Source organism: Phymastichus coffea, unplaced genomic scaffold, assembly GCF_024137745.1.
Source record: "Phymastichus coffea isolate CEN01 unplaced genomic scaffold, Cenicafe_Pcof_1.1 PCOF00011, whole genome shotgun sequence".
In the NCBI taxonomy this organism is placed as follows: domain Eukaryota; kingdom Metazoa; phylum Arthropoda; class Insecta; order Hymenoptera; family Eulophidae; genus Phymastichus; species Phymastichus coffea.
The window spans coordinates 6859861-6878740 of NW_026706822.1; the positions used below are offsets into that span (position 1 = coordinate 6859861).

Sequence of the window (18880 nt, forward strand, 5' to 3'; positions counted from 1 at the left end):
TAAGTTAAGTCGAGGAAAAATCAACGAAATCGACTTGAAATAGATATTTGGGGGTAATTAATTAGTTATCTCTGACAGAAGGTATTTCGTAATGTCTTGAACGTAGATCTGTAATATGATAATATTCATATTGTATGTATTAAAATTTTTTTAAATAACAATAATGGTAAATATAAAATATAATAATTAAAAATTTTTCGATTATTCCTATTTTTCGATTTCTTTTTATAAAACATAAATATAACTAATATGTTATACATTTTAGCATTCTCAGACTATATAATTTTATTTATCTTTTTATATACATCTGCTCCAATATTCAAAAATACGGCTTAAACAGTTTTCCATCTCCATTGTTCATATTAACATTATTACATAATGGATTTGTAAAGTCTGTTAGTGGCATACAAATATTGAATGTAATTGAAGTGTTTTTAAAAAAAATATCATTATTGTATTTAAAAATAGTGATTAATGTTTCGATTAGAAAATAAATAGTGTATTACTTAAAAATCCAAAATCGCCAGAGTTATTTTGATAGTGCTGTTCAGAACGAACATTTTGAGCCGTCGCAAGACTTATTTGGATGTTCTTAATTATGTTAGAATTAGATATTAGATAGATAGATAGAATTAGAATAAAATATACCGCCGAATGTGCCACCCGGCCGAAACCGGGGGCCTTCGAGATACCAGAAGGTACGCCTATTTAGCAGGCTAGAGTCTCGTTCGTTATCGGAATTAACCAGACAAATCGCTCCACCAACTAAGAACGGCCATGCACCACCACCCACCAAATCAAGAAAGAGCTATCAATCTGTCAATCCTTTCGGTGTCCGGGCCTGGTGAGGTTTCCCGTGTTGAGTCAATAGTCATGTAGTGCTTGATTAAGGACGTTTCCCTGCCTTAACCATTCCACAGTAGTTGTCTTGATTATCGACGTTGAGTTGAAACTTGGCAACGTCGCGCATGAGATACTTATATATGTGTACTGCTATGCGTGATATACTTACATGCTGCTAGGTAGACTGAAAGAGGCGAGTTTTGTTTATTGACAAATTTCTTTCTATGCAATATTGATATACCGATGTAAAATATCAATCGATCTATTATTCCGATGTATTTAAAATTTACCGCCGACTATCGTATGCGCACGCGCGGCGTCTCTCATAGAACTGCACGATGCGGCGTTGCCAAGTTTATCTCAAATGTACTATTTTCTTGTTATTTATATTAATTTCGTAATAATAACTGTTATAAGATGGTTTGAAACTTTGAGTGTTTAATAATAATATGTTTTTCTTATTAGTCATCAAAAATTTGTTCGCCTGTGTTATTTCTGGCAAGATTTATTGGCCATTTCAATCGCGCTTCCATAAGACCACGTGTTAAAATGCTCATCATAATTATTAAATTTCTCTAGTTTTTGGATTATAACGTATCTCCAAAAAACGCGTGTGGGTTCGGAATACTCTAAAGTATCATACTAAAAAGTTTCGTGAAGTTCTGTTATACTTTGGTTAAGGCAGGTAAACGTCCTTAACGTGACTCTCCCTTGTATCTCAATGATCGGGGTACATGCATTTTCGAATTTTGAAAATTTCATAAATATAAACATTTCAAAATGCGATATCTTGGCGAAAAAAAATATTTAGGCAAACTCAAAAGCATTTGAAAGGAGAAAATTTGTACTTTAAGATACTTTGAATAGTTTTTTCTGAATAAATTTATTTACGACGTTACATAACCTCAAATATGTCAAAAAAGTATTTTTTGCACGTTTAATTTAGGATATCTCAAAAATCTGACGTGATGGAACAACTCTGAGGCCAGATTTGAATTCAGCGCACTAAAATCCTTCGGGTAAGACGATACCTCGATTGTAATATAGAAAATCATTTACTATTTATATACCTGTGTTATTTTTGACTACGTAAAATAACAGGTGCGTTAACCAATACTACATTATCTACCACTTATTTTTACAAATTTTGAACGTAATTTTGTTTTCAAACTGGGAAATCAATGTCAATTTAATTTTTATTTATTAATCCGTAATATTTGATGAATGGAAAAATATTTTATAAGCATACATTTAAGATAAGTTAGATTCTCGGATAACCTCATTAATTGTACTTTAACCTTTAGAAAGCCGGGATTTGAAGAGGCATATCGCCCTCAGAAAATTGGTATAAAAAGTATCTTATATCATTGATTGATCATAGGCAAAGTGACGATCAGGGGATGAGCCACTATCATGGTTTTCCGGCCGTCTAATATACACATACTTTAAAAGAAAATTTTTTGTTATTTCAAATTCTGAATTTTCATGAGTTCAGCGATGTTTTGTCGGTCATATCTGTACTGTACGTTTTTCACAAAAAATTTAAACTGATCATTCTATTCCCAAGCTACTACCTCCTACAAATATGTTTTATTATACTGATTACAAATAATTTGATTCATAAAAAAGTTAAATTAAAACTTGGATACTACTTCAATTTTACAAAGACAACGCAGTCATAACAAAATATGAAAACAGAATATAAAAAAATGAAAATTCTAGTAGGATTTGTTTGTGCAGTACAAGTTCTTAGTGTAATAAATACTTATAAATTCTAACACTTCAGAAAAGTTAATTTTTTGTTAAATGCACTCTTTTGAGAATTACACATAGTAATCGAGAAATTATACATGTATATATACAGAATTATAATAACAACAATACTTCTAAAGCTAAGTGCAATGTAAAAATAAATACATAGTGTCGTGCTTATGTAAGGCTAACAATGTAAGTGTATTATGAGAGTTTTATGATATTGCAGCAAGTAATTGATGTACTTTCTTTTTAATATAAAAATATCGCGATAAAATTAGATTTAACTTCATCAACTGATAAGAAAATCTTATGGAAATGACTAAAAGAGCTTGTTTTAGAATAGTTCTGAACTCAGCCCATCTAAATTTTTCTCTGTATAAAACGAAAGGGATAACCTATTCTTCCTATAGAAATAATATAGAATATATGAAATCGGTTTAAAGAATACAATAACTTTAAATAAGCATTGGTATTATGTATACTTATAATACTCAAATCAAAATATATTGGTAAAATACTAATCATTTTTACCGAAATTATGGTATTTATAGTACCCCACTCATCTTTATAAAAATCCTTATAAAAAGAATATTAATATAAAAAATACATTCCGTAAAAAAGCTTTAAAAAATCTAAACTAACAGAAATGTACAAAACAGAAATATAGTAGTAGACTTATTGTTTTTTAACAAATCAAAAACAATATCTATGTTTAAAACAGAAATGTAGAAGCAGTTGTAGATTGTTTTTTAAAGATTATACTCAACGTATTTTTCATACGTTCATGCGTTCAGTTTTGGATTAACCCTCCCACGAGCTGAGGTAACAATGCAAATGAAATAAACACACACTTACGCTGGTTATTGTTAATATTAACTATCCCTGTATATTCTTTATTGAACTCACACACTGGATCTTAGAAAGTTTATTAACTGCACAATTCTGAATTTAATAAACCTGATACACAAAATTATAGCGAAAGAAAGCTGCTTGCGTTAGAGCTAGCTCTAAAGGAGTGAATCGCTCGCTCTTCACATCCAGTCATCCCATTCACACTGCTGTGGGATGGCGTACAGTGTATAGTTTGTAGATTTTTTTCTCACAATCGTAGATCTGTGGAACGGAATAAGATAGCGCGAGATAATTCCAGTCGCATTCGAAAGCTGAATTGATGTTAATTTAAGGAAAATTATAGTGGAATTGACTATTCAACATTTGAGTTGTAAAATCAGGTTCAAAGTTGTGAATTTTTCAAAAAATTTTCTTTTCCTCAATTTCCCTTCCCGATCAAGATCAGTTTTTAAATAACTTAATATAGTTTTTTGTAGGATTTGGAACAATAAATCCAAATCCGTTGTCAAAAATTCATTTCAAGTTATTTGTTAATTAAAAAAATGCGGTTTTTCGTTGTTATTCAAACTGGATACTATGGATACAGCGTTTTCTGATGAACTAGATACATATTATTATCGCTCTTCAAAAGACAAGTCCAAATCCTTCATCAAAATTTAGGTGAAGTCCCCTTTATCAGTCTCAAAAAGACGTCCAAAGTTGAGGAAATAAGATGATTAATAATGATAATTCATGGTTGTTATTGTAAACTCTGTGATCTTTAATGATATACTATAAAATAAATATGCATTACTATATATATATTATTACTATTATATTATTACTTTTATATTATATTATTATATTATTACTATAAAATCAATATGCATTTTGTAGGATTTGAAACATAAAGTCCAACTTGTCTTTAAAAATATAGACCTGATTTATAATTGAAGGAAAACAATGATTCCAATTAAAGTTTATATTATTACATTATGGGTATTAATTTTTCAAAAATAGATATGATATTTTACAATATAAATTTATTCTATTATACAATTGCTAAGTACAAATTAAGTTCAAATGATCGACCAAAACAAATCAAAAATAACTGAAAGTGCTGGAAGATCAAAAATAAGTCCTACTGAAGAAGTATAACAGACACGCAATACAGGTCCGCTCATGAGATTTTGATAAAATATAATTCGAACACATTCAATTTAGCTATCAAATTGAGAAATAAAAAAACCGATTCCACACAAAATAAAAAATCATTAGAAGATGATGCAAAGCCTCAGAATGCATGACATTCTCCCGAGAGTGCTTCAGCATTTTTTTTAGAACAAAATTTTAGCGTTAAAACCTACAAAACATTAGTGCATGACAGTGTACAAAGGGAATGTTCAATTGATCCTGCTGATGATTGCTTGTTCCCAGCAATGAAAGAATGTCTACCAAAAAATGTAAAGTTACTGAAGTTGAAGCACTGTTTCCCTTCAAGAAAGATTGAATCAGACAGCTGAAAGGCTGTGTGAAAGTATTAGTCTGGTTTAGGATCAATTTTACTTACGGAAGCTTGAAATGACAATTACTTTAGGTTTTGACAGTTCGTCTGGACATAAAAATCCACATCAACATTGCAAAGATCTAATAAATCAAAATACAAATTCGTTACAGTTATTTTATTTAAGTAGCATGGTTATAGTATTCTTAAAAAATCTGGTTAATAATACTATTGGTTTTGAATGGTTGAACCCAACTCCACAAAGTGTAAGATTTTGCGTGCCTCTTCGTTTGGCTCTTGAAAAAGAAGATAAAAATGCTACAATCAAAGAACATAGACGTCATACCAAAGAAATAATCATCTTAACTTCGGATATTTTCAAAATGAGTAATAACAAAGCTGCTAAAATAACGTTTAATGTTTACTAAAGTTTGTTCGACGGTAAATGTTTGAATACAATAGTTGAGAATCAATTTAGTGTTAGGCGTCCGATATGTTTCCCATAGTTTCGGTAATTTACAAGAAAATTTCATTGCTATACCATCCTGTTTGAAATACAACCTGGGTCTGCTACATTGTAAAACTAAAGCATTCGAGCATTTGCTAATATTAAATAAACAGTATTTTAACGTAACAAAGTAATTTGTAATTTTAGATTGCAATGAGTTCAATATAAAACTCACAACAAAGGTACCATCGACCACCAAAATACGTACAATTTGAGCTACTTGCCGCTTCGATGCCTTATGTGTACATACATCAATGAAGGCAATGTTGCTTCGTTTTGTTTTATTTTTCACACTAGATACGTCTAGTGCGCTTCGTGCACTCATACCACCTTTTTCATTTTTTATATCAACTTACAGGCTGTTTATAAACCAACAGTTTTGCAAATGAACTTAAATACTCCAATATACGATAAAATACATATATGATTGTATAATTTAAAAATTTTACAATTGTCTACTTTGAATATTAAATAAATAAATAATCAACTGAAGTTCGGGAGAAGTAAGATTATTATTTCATAGTTTCAAGTATATAAATATAGAAAAAATTATCAAATAATATTTCTTTCTTAGATATTTATTGATCTGTAATCTCATTCATAACTTAATATTATATACAGCAAACTTTAGTTGACCTTTTATGGTTAAAAAGAAACGAATAAACCTACTTAAAATTGATTTTTTGCTAGGATTTTAGAATTGAAAATATAAATTAATTTATCATTTTCGTACAAAATAATTATTTGACTAATTACTTGATATTTTGCTTAATGTTTGTATATACATATATACATATACATACTATATCGACAATGATTTTGACATTTTTACAGATGACAAAATTAAATTATTGGTTAGTAATACTGAATAATTTCGTTATAAAATAGTGATGGATGCCACATTGCAGCATTTTATTCATGATCTAATTGGCTGAGATATACGAGTATGTCACATGATATGCTGTTATGGCAGCAAATATGAATGTCGATGTGATTTCTAGTTGTGATTTTAGTAATAAATATTCATTTTATCATAATTGATACGGATAATTTTGAAGATAATGAAAATAAAAAAGTATGCTTCATTGTTATTATTTTTACACTCATTTTGTAAAACTAACAGCGAGTAAATCGTTTGGTAAAAGTGAGAGATTATTATGCTTTGGAATTATACTGATAATCTGATCTTTAAACCTGTAAGATTAAAAAAAATGTTGTAATATCGCAATCTACATTAAAAGAGTAGGATAAACGTTTAATAGTAATTTGATCCATATGGCTGAAAAGAACTATAGAGATTGTTTATGTCCGTTTTCGATATAATTCATGAATTTAGAATAAGCGGAATTGTTTTACTAATACAAATACTAATATGTATTTTGTAACAAAAATTGAAAAATCCACCTTTGAAAAGAGGGATTTATTGCGTTAAATATGTTAATGGATATGACAAGAAATGAAAAAAATAGATGGAAGCGCGCGAAGAGCATTCGATATCGTTAGTTCGTGAAATTCTGAAACGTAATATCTTATTTTTTCAAAAAGTCTTATTTCCCGCTCTAATCAAATAGCGATACATTAATCATATATGCGTCTACGTGATACGTCATACCACGTGACTATCTCTTATTTTCTATTTAAAGGAATTTTTTTTTATTTAAAGGAGTTAAAATGTTATCGTCAAAGCTTTTATCCATTGGTACCTCAAATTTACGTATTCAACTTTCCCGAAATAATTCACTCGTGGGATAGATTTGTTGTTACTAAGACAAGCATGAAAGCTCAGCTCGCTGTCAGTGGATGCTCGAGTGAAATTATAATAATAAAAAACAAAATTGAATTTAGTTATCTTAAGTTAATAACATTTACTTTATCTGATGTTAAAGCATATGACCCTATCGCCATACGGCAGCCTCTCGATGACTGTCTAATTTCTTCGAACGAAAAAGTATTTTTTTAATTTAAAAAACATTGTTTATTTTAAATGAATATGCTGTTATATAAAGTAAAATTAATATTAAATGAAAAATAATTTTGTTTCTGTTCATTTAAATTATTTACAATTCAAACTATTATTTAATCAGCTTTATTGAAACTAATAATTTGCTAAAGTTTTAAGAAAAATTCTTAGTAGTAGTAAAAAGTAGTAAATTTTTCTATTAGTGAGGAGAAAAGTGATCGACAATACTATAAGTAGAAAATTCGAAAATTATCAGGTTTCAAATTATCAGATCGTTTATAATTTTTATAGATGTTATAGCATATACGCTATAACATTTATAATAATTAATGCAGAGAAAGAGTTAGCAATAACATAATACAATTTACAGATGTACGAGCAGTGTTAATCTTCGTGATCATTACAGGCGCCTTACCTAAATTAACTAGTTTAATCTATTTAACTGTAATACGTTAAGGAGATTCAGGAGCTACATGAAAATGCAGAGATATAGTGATAAAACTGAAAACTATAATAAATTAGAACATAAAAAATGCACCAGACATTTTTCAATATTCATTACAATCAAAAATAGAAAGAAAATGGATTGAAAAGTTTGCCTTTTTTTACACGGGCTCTTATGAGATACATGGTAGCAATTCACTTAAAGTTCAAACACAAAAAAAGTTTTCAGTACATTAAAAAAAAACTTAATACATGTAAAATAAATATTAGAGAGCTGAGTTTGAATTATTACTACGTAACGCATTTGAAAAAAATTCAGGAACCACTGTTCCCTATGTTTTCGAGAGTGCTCTTTTCAATGGTGTTTGTTAAATTCGCGTTAAAAAAGTTTTGCCACTGAAAAATAAAAAATAAATCAAAAAGGCTTAATTTTTCGATTGAAATTTTTTTCAAATAGGTTTCGATCGCTTAACATTTTTTTATATGCCTAAAACCTCTTTATTTTGTGACCTTAATGTCTAAAATAAATATTAGTAAGTATTCTCTAGTATTTTATGTAAAATATATAGTTTTCGTGCAAAAAATTCTTAAGATTTTCTCAACATTAATCTTTTGATTGAAAATTATACATTTTACAATAAATTTTCTAAAAGAAAAAATGCTTCAGAATAAAAATGAATATTCTAGATTTATTTCAGAATTTTCTATTACAGTTTTGGAATTTCCAAATCGTGACTTTTCGAAAATTTTAAAATATTCTTATACTATTCTAAAAAAATTTGAGGATATGCCTTTATCAATTTCAATACAATTTCGTTCCTAAAAAATTTTTACAAAAACTTACAATTTTCAAGGAAAAATTTCAAAAAAATTTTCACGTCGGCCGCCATTTTGTTTAAAGAATAAATTTTTATGTTCGGGCTCTGATATTTTTATGTTATTACTGATATTTATTTTAGGTAAATAAAAAAATGTTAAAGGATCAAAAAGTCTATTTGAACAGAAAATTAATCGAAAAATTAAGTTTTTTAAATTTATTTTTGATTTTTCGATGGCAAAACTTTTTTGTCGAGATTTTTAGCCAACGCCATTGGAAAGAAGCACTCTAAAAAATATAGAAGACAGTGGATCCTGAATTTATGTCATTTAATTACATCGTAATAACTTGAGCTCAGCTTACGAAAGACCATCCTGTGAATCAAAATTCTCTGACTCTTTGGCTTCCAAGGTCGCCCTTTGAATCAGTTTTACCGATACCAGCGCCTTCGCCTACAGCCTTTTTCAAGGCTTCTGTGAGGCCTGTTGCATTGCAAAGCTCTATGAGGACCTCTCCGGTCCTCGTGCATCGCATACCGCATATTTCAACGTCGTAGTCCTCGGGCTTGACACCCTTCTGTATGATTCCTACAATATTGGCGTAGGTCTTGTTCTCTTGCGGCAATCGCTTCTGGCCCGGCTTTTCTCAATTTCTCGCAATTTCTCGTGATTGCACACGGAAAAAGGGATACTTGCGTTTATCTCACTTTTAACAAGAGGATTATAGACAGATTGAAGCGGAAAAATTCAGAGCTACTCCTCAGAGTGTCGTTTTTTTTTACAGATACTTCAAAAATTTGATATGTGCTTTTGTTTATTCATAAAAACTTATATCCTTAAAAGTCACGAAACGTGTAATTTTGACGAATAAAACTATGTTACAAACTTTTGAAAATTTAAATTTTTTCAACACGACTTTGTTTATCGACATCCTGAAAATGTGTACATCAAATTGGAGGTCTTAATATTAAAAAGAGAAAAATAGGCAAGCGATCCGGTGAAACGGCATCTTGTGGTGGACGAGACTTTTTAACAAAATTTTCGTTTATAACTTTTAAAAGAAAATCTATTGGTATTATTTTTAATATGACAATCTATACAGCACAAAATCAGCCTCCTTTGTTCAGAATATCGCAATTTTCTGTGGGAAAGGAAGCGAAAAGAGAAAGCGTTTGGTGAAAACTAAAAGAAACGATTTCTCGGCTAGATTTTGAGTTTTCTCTTCATTTATATAAATATATAAACTATCCAAACGGCGTTGGGGAAGATCGATTTCTCACATAGAAAAGCGTGCGAGAAGCATCCTATTCACGCTATCCTATGTACGCGAACCATGCATGCGGGAATATAAATATATGTGTTAGGAGATAAAGTCGTATCACGTAGATACTAATTCCACACTAATATTTTACTTTTTTTTTAGCATGTTTTTCCATCGAACAAAGAAATATATAATACTATTTTCTTAAAATCTGAAATATTAGTAATATAACTGTCTGCAGAAATATTAAGAAACGATTGATTGACGTAAAATATTCCACACATCATCGAAACAAAATATAGATTGATTATTTTTATTAATGGATAGAATCTTATTAAACACGTAATTCATTCAAACATTCATTTATTTCTGCAAAAATGTTTTTTTTGTAGAACATTTCGAAATAGTTATTTTCCAATTAAGATTTCTGTGGAAAATTTCGTATTTTACCTACCTTTTATTTACCTATTTTAACCAAAGTTTATCTAAGTGTGGTGGTTCAGCACGATGAAAAAATTCAGAATCTAACCGATAAATCGTTTTCTCGCTGTAGGTAGGCGCTCTTACCTTTACTTCGTTTCTTTAATTCTCGCCAAGCTCTTTCTTTTTTCGCTTCCTCGCTGCGAAAAATATCTTTTCGACACTCCGTGCGCAAAGTGCGTCTTTCCCGCACGCTCGGCAGAAAACGTGCGTTGAAAATCGCACTTTCCACACGTCGTATCAAAAAATACCGTACGGCACATGTTCGGGAAAGAGTTTCTCGTCTCGTGTCCCCTTCCACCCTCGCTTCGCTCGGGTGTAAACGCCACACGAGATCAGAATCTACTTTCCCGCACTTGTATCGTAATGTACTATTCTAGATCACAAGCGCGGCATCCCACTAGTAACAAGGAACTACAAGTCCCTTATATATTGACCTGACCTATTATAAGCGTCTATTTTCGTTGGTTATGTCCAACCGTGGTGTATAGTTTCGTACGTCAAGTATCCCCAAAAGCTATACACATACTACAGCTTTGTTAAACAATGATGGTGGTACCATACCGTAACAACCTAACAGAATTATGGGTCATATTAGGCAGCCGCTTGATTGAGCCTCATATGACCTGTATAGGTATCTATCTTTGTTGATAATATTCACCATAATGCTTTTCATCGAATGACGATTTTACTGAAAACAGACTTACAATACAAAATTGTTTGGTTCTTTTAAACCGAACATAAGATTACAATTATCAATAGTTTGGAATAGTATATTACGATACAAGTGTCGTACCATATTTTTTTATACGACGAGTGGAAAGTGCGATTTTCAGCACACATTTTCTGCGGGAAAGACGCACTTTGCGCACGGAGTATTGAAAAGTGTATAATTTTTTCAAAAAAATTGTATTTTTTCTTATTTTATAAAAAAAGAATGACAAGAAATATTATCATTAAAACTTTATTCAATCCATACTCCATAAGTACTCCATTTCACTCTCGTAAACAACACATGTTTGTAATATATATAGTTATAACAGTACAGTTTTTGTTCGGCATGCGCATGTGCAATTAAACAGAGACAGAGAAAGGTATTATATCTTCGCTCTCTTTCTATTGGTGTTACGCTCTTTCGGCTACCCTCCCTAGGGTGTGCACAGAATAATTCTGACATTTAAATATGACATGAATTCTAACACCATGACACGTTGAAATAGGATATGTCATGAGCCACTGCGCAGCAAGCTATGCGCAGGTGATTTCTAGGGATTTTAGAGGGAAGCGTATTTTGAATACAAAATGATAAAAATGAAAACAAACAAAAACATTATAATACATATTGCCCAAAAACAAACGATAGATTTTTATAAATTGACTTCTTTGGCTACTACATTTTATTAATAATAAGAAATTCACATTTTTCTAAATACTAAATATTATAATTTTTATTTAACATACAAATTATCATCATATTCACAAAAAAATACTTTTTTATCTAATCGATATATATATATATATATATATATATATATATATAACTTTAGCAGGAGATTTAATAATGTTAATAACAAAAAAGGTACAATGATGGCAGAAGCTATACTCTAAAAACGCTGCGAGTTATAAATAAAAAAAGAATATTATTCTGGTTCGGCGTCTAGTATCTAGAAAAAAAATCAATCATGTAAGTAAAATTTATCGCGCGTACTCAAATTGAAATTTTTGTTATGCTATACATATTTCGATGTGGTTTATCAGCGTTGATTCGGACGTCCTAGCCAGTTCCGAACTATGTGCCTCAAAAAGTCCTTTTTGACGATAATTGAGTGGTTGCGAGGAGTCAATCAAAAACTATCGAGGTGAATCTTTTTTCAGGTAATAGAAGAGAATCTAGACTTTTTAAAACCATATATCACATGAGGAAATCGATACGTTGAAACATGAAAAATAAGTACATCTGTTCGACAACTCTGACGTTTCCCCATTTCATTATATTATAGTGTTACGGCCGGCCAGCAGTTTTGTGACCACTTTGGGCTTACTCGCCTACGGCTCTCGACCGCGACCCTTGATAAAAATTACAATATTTAGTATTTAGAAAGAAAAATGTAAATTTCATATTATTAATAAAATGTGATAGCCAAAGAAGTCAATTTATAAAAATCTATCGTTTGTTTTTAGGGAATATGTATTGTAATGTTTTTGTTTGTTTTCATTTTTATCATTTTGTATTCAAAATACGCTCCCCTCTAAAAACCCTAGAAATCACTTGCGCATGGCTTGCTACGCAGTGGCTCATGACATATCCTATTTCAACGTGTCATGGTGTCAGAATTCATGTCATATTTAAGTGTCAGAATCGTTCTGTGAATACCCATACTCTATCGATAATATCTCTATGTGTATACAACGCTGCCAAACTTGTGATTGCTCCTACGCGAGTCAAACGAAAGTCGATCAGTTCTCTCAACTAACTAGCTACGTAAGTACCATACTCCCTTAAAATCACTTTATCGCACATATATACGTTTTCTCGAATTTTTTTAAAAGATGAAAGAAAAGAATCTTTCTTTTCTTTTTAAAAGAAAAGAAAGATAAAGACTAGCACTAAATATCATGTTTATGTTATTGAGAGCATCGTGACACAGAAACGGTTTCTCTTCATGATAAATATCAGAATCATATATCGTAAATGATTTCAATGTAATTTTCCGATTTAAAAAATAATGAAGATTTAATATCGTTATTGACTATCTTTGTGCTTATTATAAACATGTTTTCTAAAAGAATGAATCGTTGAGTATACTCTGCTCTATTAAAGTCTTTAATAAAACAACGAAAATAGCTTGAGTCGGAATGTTATTAAATAATTTGTCTGAATCATGATTTATAGTTGTAGATAGAAAGCTTGCAAATCAAACAAGTTATGGAATCATTTTGAACAGGAACGTCAGTATTTAATAGTAACATTAATAGGCAATCAATAATATTATGAAAAATGACTGCAGTGACGTAATATGCCATATAATTTGGAAGGCCAAGTTATTATGGTTACAAGGGGAAACGAGTGTAATTAATATAAATCAGTCACTAATTTTTTATTCAGCAACGTTTCATCAACAATTTCGCTGATCTTTTCAGGTTTTATTGAAAAAAATAAAAGAAATGGAACAAACAAATTAGTCAATTTGTTACAATATGGAATCATAAAGATTAATAACAAAAAAGTTTTTTACCTGATTTTTCAAGTATTCAAGTTATTAGAGTCTAGAGGAAGGTACTCCTTCCCAGTCAAGATACAACTGAGAAATCATACAATGTACTCGTACATGTGCGAAAATCGCGATCTGTAATTGCTTTTTTATTGAATTTAATGGCGGCTTATATATATAGCTAAAAAATTGTACTTCCTGTTTCCTATTTAAGCTTTTGTCATATAAACCGATATATAGCATTTCGGATATTGTGCGTTTCTTATAATTATTTTCGTGGTCCAATATCTTTGCTTTATTTCAGTTAAAATCATGACAAAATAACCTCTCGTGTGCGGTAATAACAGTTTCCCCTCCAATGTTATTTTTATGTTCAATTAATCCAGTTTTTAATACTCGCTTACTTTACTCTATATAGACTTCTGGACATTATTTACATCGAAAACTTTGTACAATGCCTGTTCCCTTCATGAAGCTGGATATATCATTGCCCAAACGTATAATTTCTTGTAAAGGTTTATTTAATAGAGGAACTATTGTGATCTTATAATTTGTTAAAATAGCAGAACTTTTTTTGAAAATATATCAATTCTTTGGAATAGCGATAGTTGGTTGTTTTTGGTAAATTAATTTTTTTGGACTTTTATTGTTCTGTTTATGTTTCATAATGCGTTTTTTAGTGTATTTATTAATGAAGTCAATTGAATAGTCATCCTTTTTTAAATATCTTTAACTAATTCGGAGTATGTAGATATGGTTCCTATTATCTAATTCTATTCAAAAACAAATATTGAATGTTATTTATCGGTAACATTTTTCCTTGCGACGTCACCCTGTCTACACATAAATGAAACAAATTACAACCAAGGTGACTAAGATATTTAGAAATCTTGTCTAAATCTAGGCAACTTAGCATAATCCTCACATAAAATAAATATATGCACCTATGGTTCAAGAAATCTAATACCGTCGAAATTGTAATAAATATTATAACGAGATTTATACTCCCTATTGTCATGAAAAATTACTTTTGAGTTGCCAGTTGCCTCGATATGATATCATAAATTATAGTATAATTCATAGCAAGTTTTATAAAATAAAATAATGAACAATTTGTTTGCTATAATAAAAGATTTATTTGATAAAGTAAAATTATTTACTTTTTATTAAAAATAATAGCTGAAATTTTATTCTGGACAATAATATTTTTTATATTTAATAATAATTTTTATTATCAACCGATTACAAAATTTATTATAGCAATTATAATATTAAATGTAATTTTGTTAAAATTTGCCAAAAAGTAATTGTGTCACTTGTTTACAATATTTTATAGTAATTTTATTACAATTTTAATAAATTTGGTATGGTCATTTTTCTCATGGTCAGTGTACGACGCTGCTACTTTACTGTTCTATCTGGAAAATTACGCCCCGCGTGTCAGAAACACGGCCAAAGACTTTACTAACAACTCCATTATATCCAATACAGCCCAGCAGCACTAGTAACTTCTAGTCTCCCAGGCTGCATTGGCTATTATTTCAACAAGTTCCTAGCGCGTACCGCACCTATATATCGATTTAGTATTTTCTGCACGAAAAATCCCGTATACGGCCACCTAGGCTGAAAAGATTATTTTATGTTTTGCATTATTTCATCTCTGGTAAATCTACTAACTAGTTTATAAACGGTAACATAGCCCGGAAGCATCTATAAAAATATCAATAATTAATATTTTGTTTCAGAAATTTGCGAGTATCTCATGGCTGCGTTTCTAAAATTTTAAACCGCTACCAAGAAACGGGGAGTATAAGACCAGGCGTCATTGGAGGAAGTAAACCCCGTGTCGCTACACCAGAAGTAGAGTCTAAAATTGAGAGTTATAAACGCGAGAACCCAAGTATATTCTCATGGGAAGTCAGAGACAGACTTATTAAAGAAGGTATTTGTGACAGGACAACTGCTCCTAGTGTTTCAGTTATATCTCGACTAATAAGAGACCGCGATCCTGCAGAAACTAAATTCGGAGATGGTAATTTTTTTGTATACACAATTAAAAGTCTTAACAGATATCTACATTTAACGTCAGCTTTTAATAAAATAATAAATATAATAATCGTAAAAAATTAAACATTTTAAAATCACGTACAAAGTATCCGTTGCATATCGGTTATTCACTGAAATATTTTTTTCTTTTTTTTTAATAGTTCTTGTTATCTTTGACACGTGTTTTTTTTAATTATCCGGAACTTTTTTATTTAAAAATTTGCAGTAGTGGAATTGCGCTTAATTGTAACAACATTAATTTTTACTTCAATTTTATTTATATTTATACTTTATTGCCGAATTGATTTGCTAAATCTAGATTTAATAAAATAAAGAAAAATGAAATAAAATATAATAAGACTTTTCTCCAAATATTATATATCAGAGCTTTATTATGAGTTTGATCTATAGTAGTAACTTTTTTTTGTGACTCAAATAATAGCTTATACACTATGTTTATAATGGTGTTGCTTGCACTCGGACGTTAACCTAATCTTTATCGTTCACGACTAACCATATTCACCTGAATAGTCCACAGAATATCTGATGATTATCAATATCTATAGAAAATTATAATAAAATTTATATTATGTCAACAATTTTTCACGCAGTTTATAAATTATTTGACAATAACTTTTTGAAATATAGTAACTTATGTCATATTTTACCAACTGATAGAATATTTTAACTAATAAATTAAGCTACAGTGTTTAATTGTACATAGTACTATACCGAGAGAAATCGTGAAGTTACTATAATATCTGATAAAATAGAATCTAGTAATTAAAAATAATTCTCTATCACATATTGAAATGTACTTCTAATTTCACATAGTTCTGAATATTTTTTCACGATAATACTCTAATCTTATGAAGAATCGAACTCATTGTAGGAAGGTAGTTAACATTTTTATAATTTTCAACAGTTTTAATGTAGTAAAGTAACGCAAAAAACGGAAAATTGTTGGTTGATCCTTCTCTTGTCTTGTCCAGTCTTAAAATATATTCTTTATTGCAGTGAAATGTAATAATATAATATAAAATAAAATATATAGTTATATATAAATATATAGTATATAAAATATATACTATAATATAAAATATATAGTATGATATAATAAATCAGCTCTGTCAGTTCACTTACCTGTGACTAAAAATAGATTAATTTACTAAAAAATTATATGCATATAAATAACATGTTCTATTAAGAATATGAAATAATAAAAATGTATCGTTTATTCCACTATTTTATGGAAATTTATGTTCATCACAAAGATGTAAAGTGAAATATTTTTTGTTAGATCTTTACAGTTATGCATGTTAATCAGTATTTTTCTGAATTGCAAGTAACCTTTTCATAAATAGGTAACACGATTTCCATAAAACTTACAGGAAAATTAAAATAGTAGACATTTCAATATCAAAATTTTCAAATTCAATTGATTAAAAGACGCTTCTTGTTTTTCTTAATATTTTTCTAGTAGAGTTCATTGGCATGAAATATGTGTTCAAATTTTTTTGAACGCATGTTTTACTTTATCGTAAAAAAATCTGAAAATTAGGAAGCTTAAAAAATCTTTGGCTATAATTTTTTATCTAATTACCACGTAACGATAAAATCAAATAACCCTAAATCTCGGATCACTATTAGAGTACAATCACATTAAAACTTAAACCGGGATAGAACTGATCCATATAATTCTATATTGCGAATTGAGTTTAAGAAAAACTTTATATCTTAAATATTTTATATCTTACAGTTTAAGAAAAAGTGAGACAATTATTTTATTTATTTTAAAATATTCGAAGGATTTCATTGAAACCAGATATATAGATTGAATGTTTATGTTATTTAATCTTAAAAGTAAAGTCACTTTAAAACATTCAAATAGTAATAATAGTTCTCAGAGTTCTCATCTCGTTAATTACATAAGGAAGAGATATTCCGATTTTTATTTTCAATTTTTAGAAATTACTGTTAAGTAATAAATAAAACTATCATTCTAGTACAAAAATGTCATCTTATATATATGTGTACGATTGTTTGTGCCTGTGCAAAGAGAAAATAAACACTACAGTCTAATTAAAAAATTCTAGTAACTTATGATGTTATAGATGATGTCAAATAATTATACAAATAGATTATAAATTATAAATGAATGAAAGAAGTATAGATATTATATTAAATTCTATGTGTATTTTCTTAAAACAAAGTTTTTAATGGATTCTATTTATGTTCATATTTGGTATCACCTTTGAAATTGATTTAAAAAAAAAATCAGATAATGACAATATTCAAATGTATTTCTACGAGGTAATAAAAATAGCTTTTGGGCTAGAAGTAAAACTTTTTAATGGAATCTATATCCATTACTCGGTTGATATTTTTAGTTAACATAACTTTAGATTCTTGAAAAATGTGATAAAATTTATATTTGTAGTTTGTTATTTCCTTAAATTAATTATGTATCAAACCATATATAAAATCATTGTTCATATATTTATTAGTATATAAAATTACTAGTAATAATTTATAAGTGAGCAAGCACGGATGTGTGAACTATAATGTGGCCAACAAGATAAATGAAATGTGTGCCGAAAAAGGTTCATCTTGAGGCTCATTTGAAGGTAGCCGACGGCAAAGATGAAAGAACTGACGCTGATGTGTAGAATATGGAATGGGTCAGCTTTAGGGAGAGAATGCTGAGAACGTATAGTGGTATACACTCACATTCACGTATACGAGCGTGTGCGAGTATTAGTTTGATTGTGTGTGTATTTGTGTGTGTGTGCGCGTGCGTGCGCGCGTGTATGTACATGTGAGTGCATGTACGTGAAGAGAGAGAGAGAGAGAGAGAGAGAGAGAGAGAGAGAGAGAGAGAGTGAGTGAGTAGAAGGGAGGAGTGAGAGAAAAAGGAGGCTAAGTCATGAAAGTCGATACCTTTGTGCGGTCTGTTGGCGGCCTCTGTGAAATAGGGCCCGTATACCAACACCTAACACCTTCCATTGAAAGAAAAGTCTGTCAGGAAAAAGGGAACTTGCCAATGCCTTGAGCAAAAGATCGGCACATCAAAATATTCGATTGTAAGGGAGTGGCTTTCATTTTCAAAAGCAGTAAAAAAAGGACGACTTTTCTTACAAGCTGTACAGGGTGGTCTAGAGAGAAACTACGAGACAATAAAGCATACAAATAGCCTATAAGGGAGGTCGGAATGATTGAT

The 18880-nt window shown here is 29.7% G+C and overlaps 1 protein-coding gene across 3 annotated transcripts in view; it reads left to right on the forward strand.

Moving 5' to 3' along the window:
* LOC131672001 (protein gooseberry-neuro-like) overlaps positions 1-18880 on the forward strand; it is a 47751-nt gene that overhangs the window by 18738 nt on the left and 10133 nt on the right. For 2 of the 3 annotated variants that reach the window (XM_058948899.1, XM_058948915.1), the window contains exon 3: positions 15360-15646. In XM_058948899.1, coding sequence (XP_058804882.1) covers positions 15360-15646 — 287 coding nt within the window. The remainder of the gene's footprint in view (positions 1-15359; positions 15647-18880) is intronic. The other variant, XM_058948908.1, reaches the window with a different exon arrangement.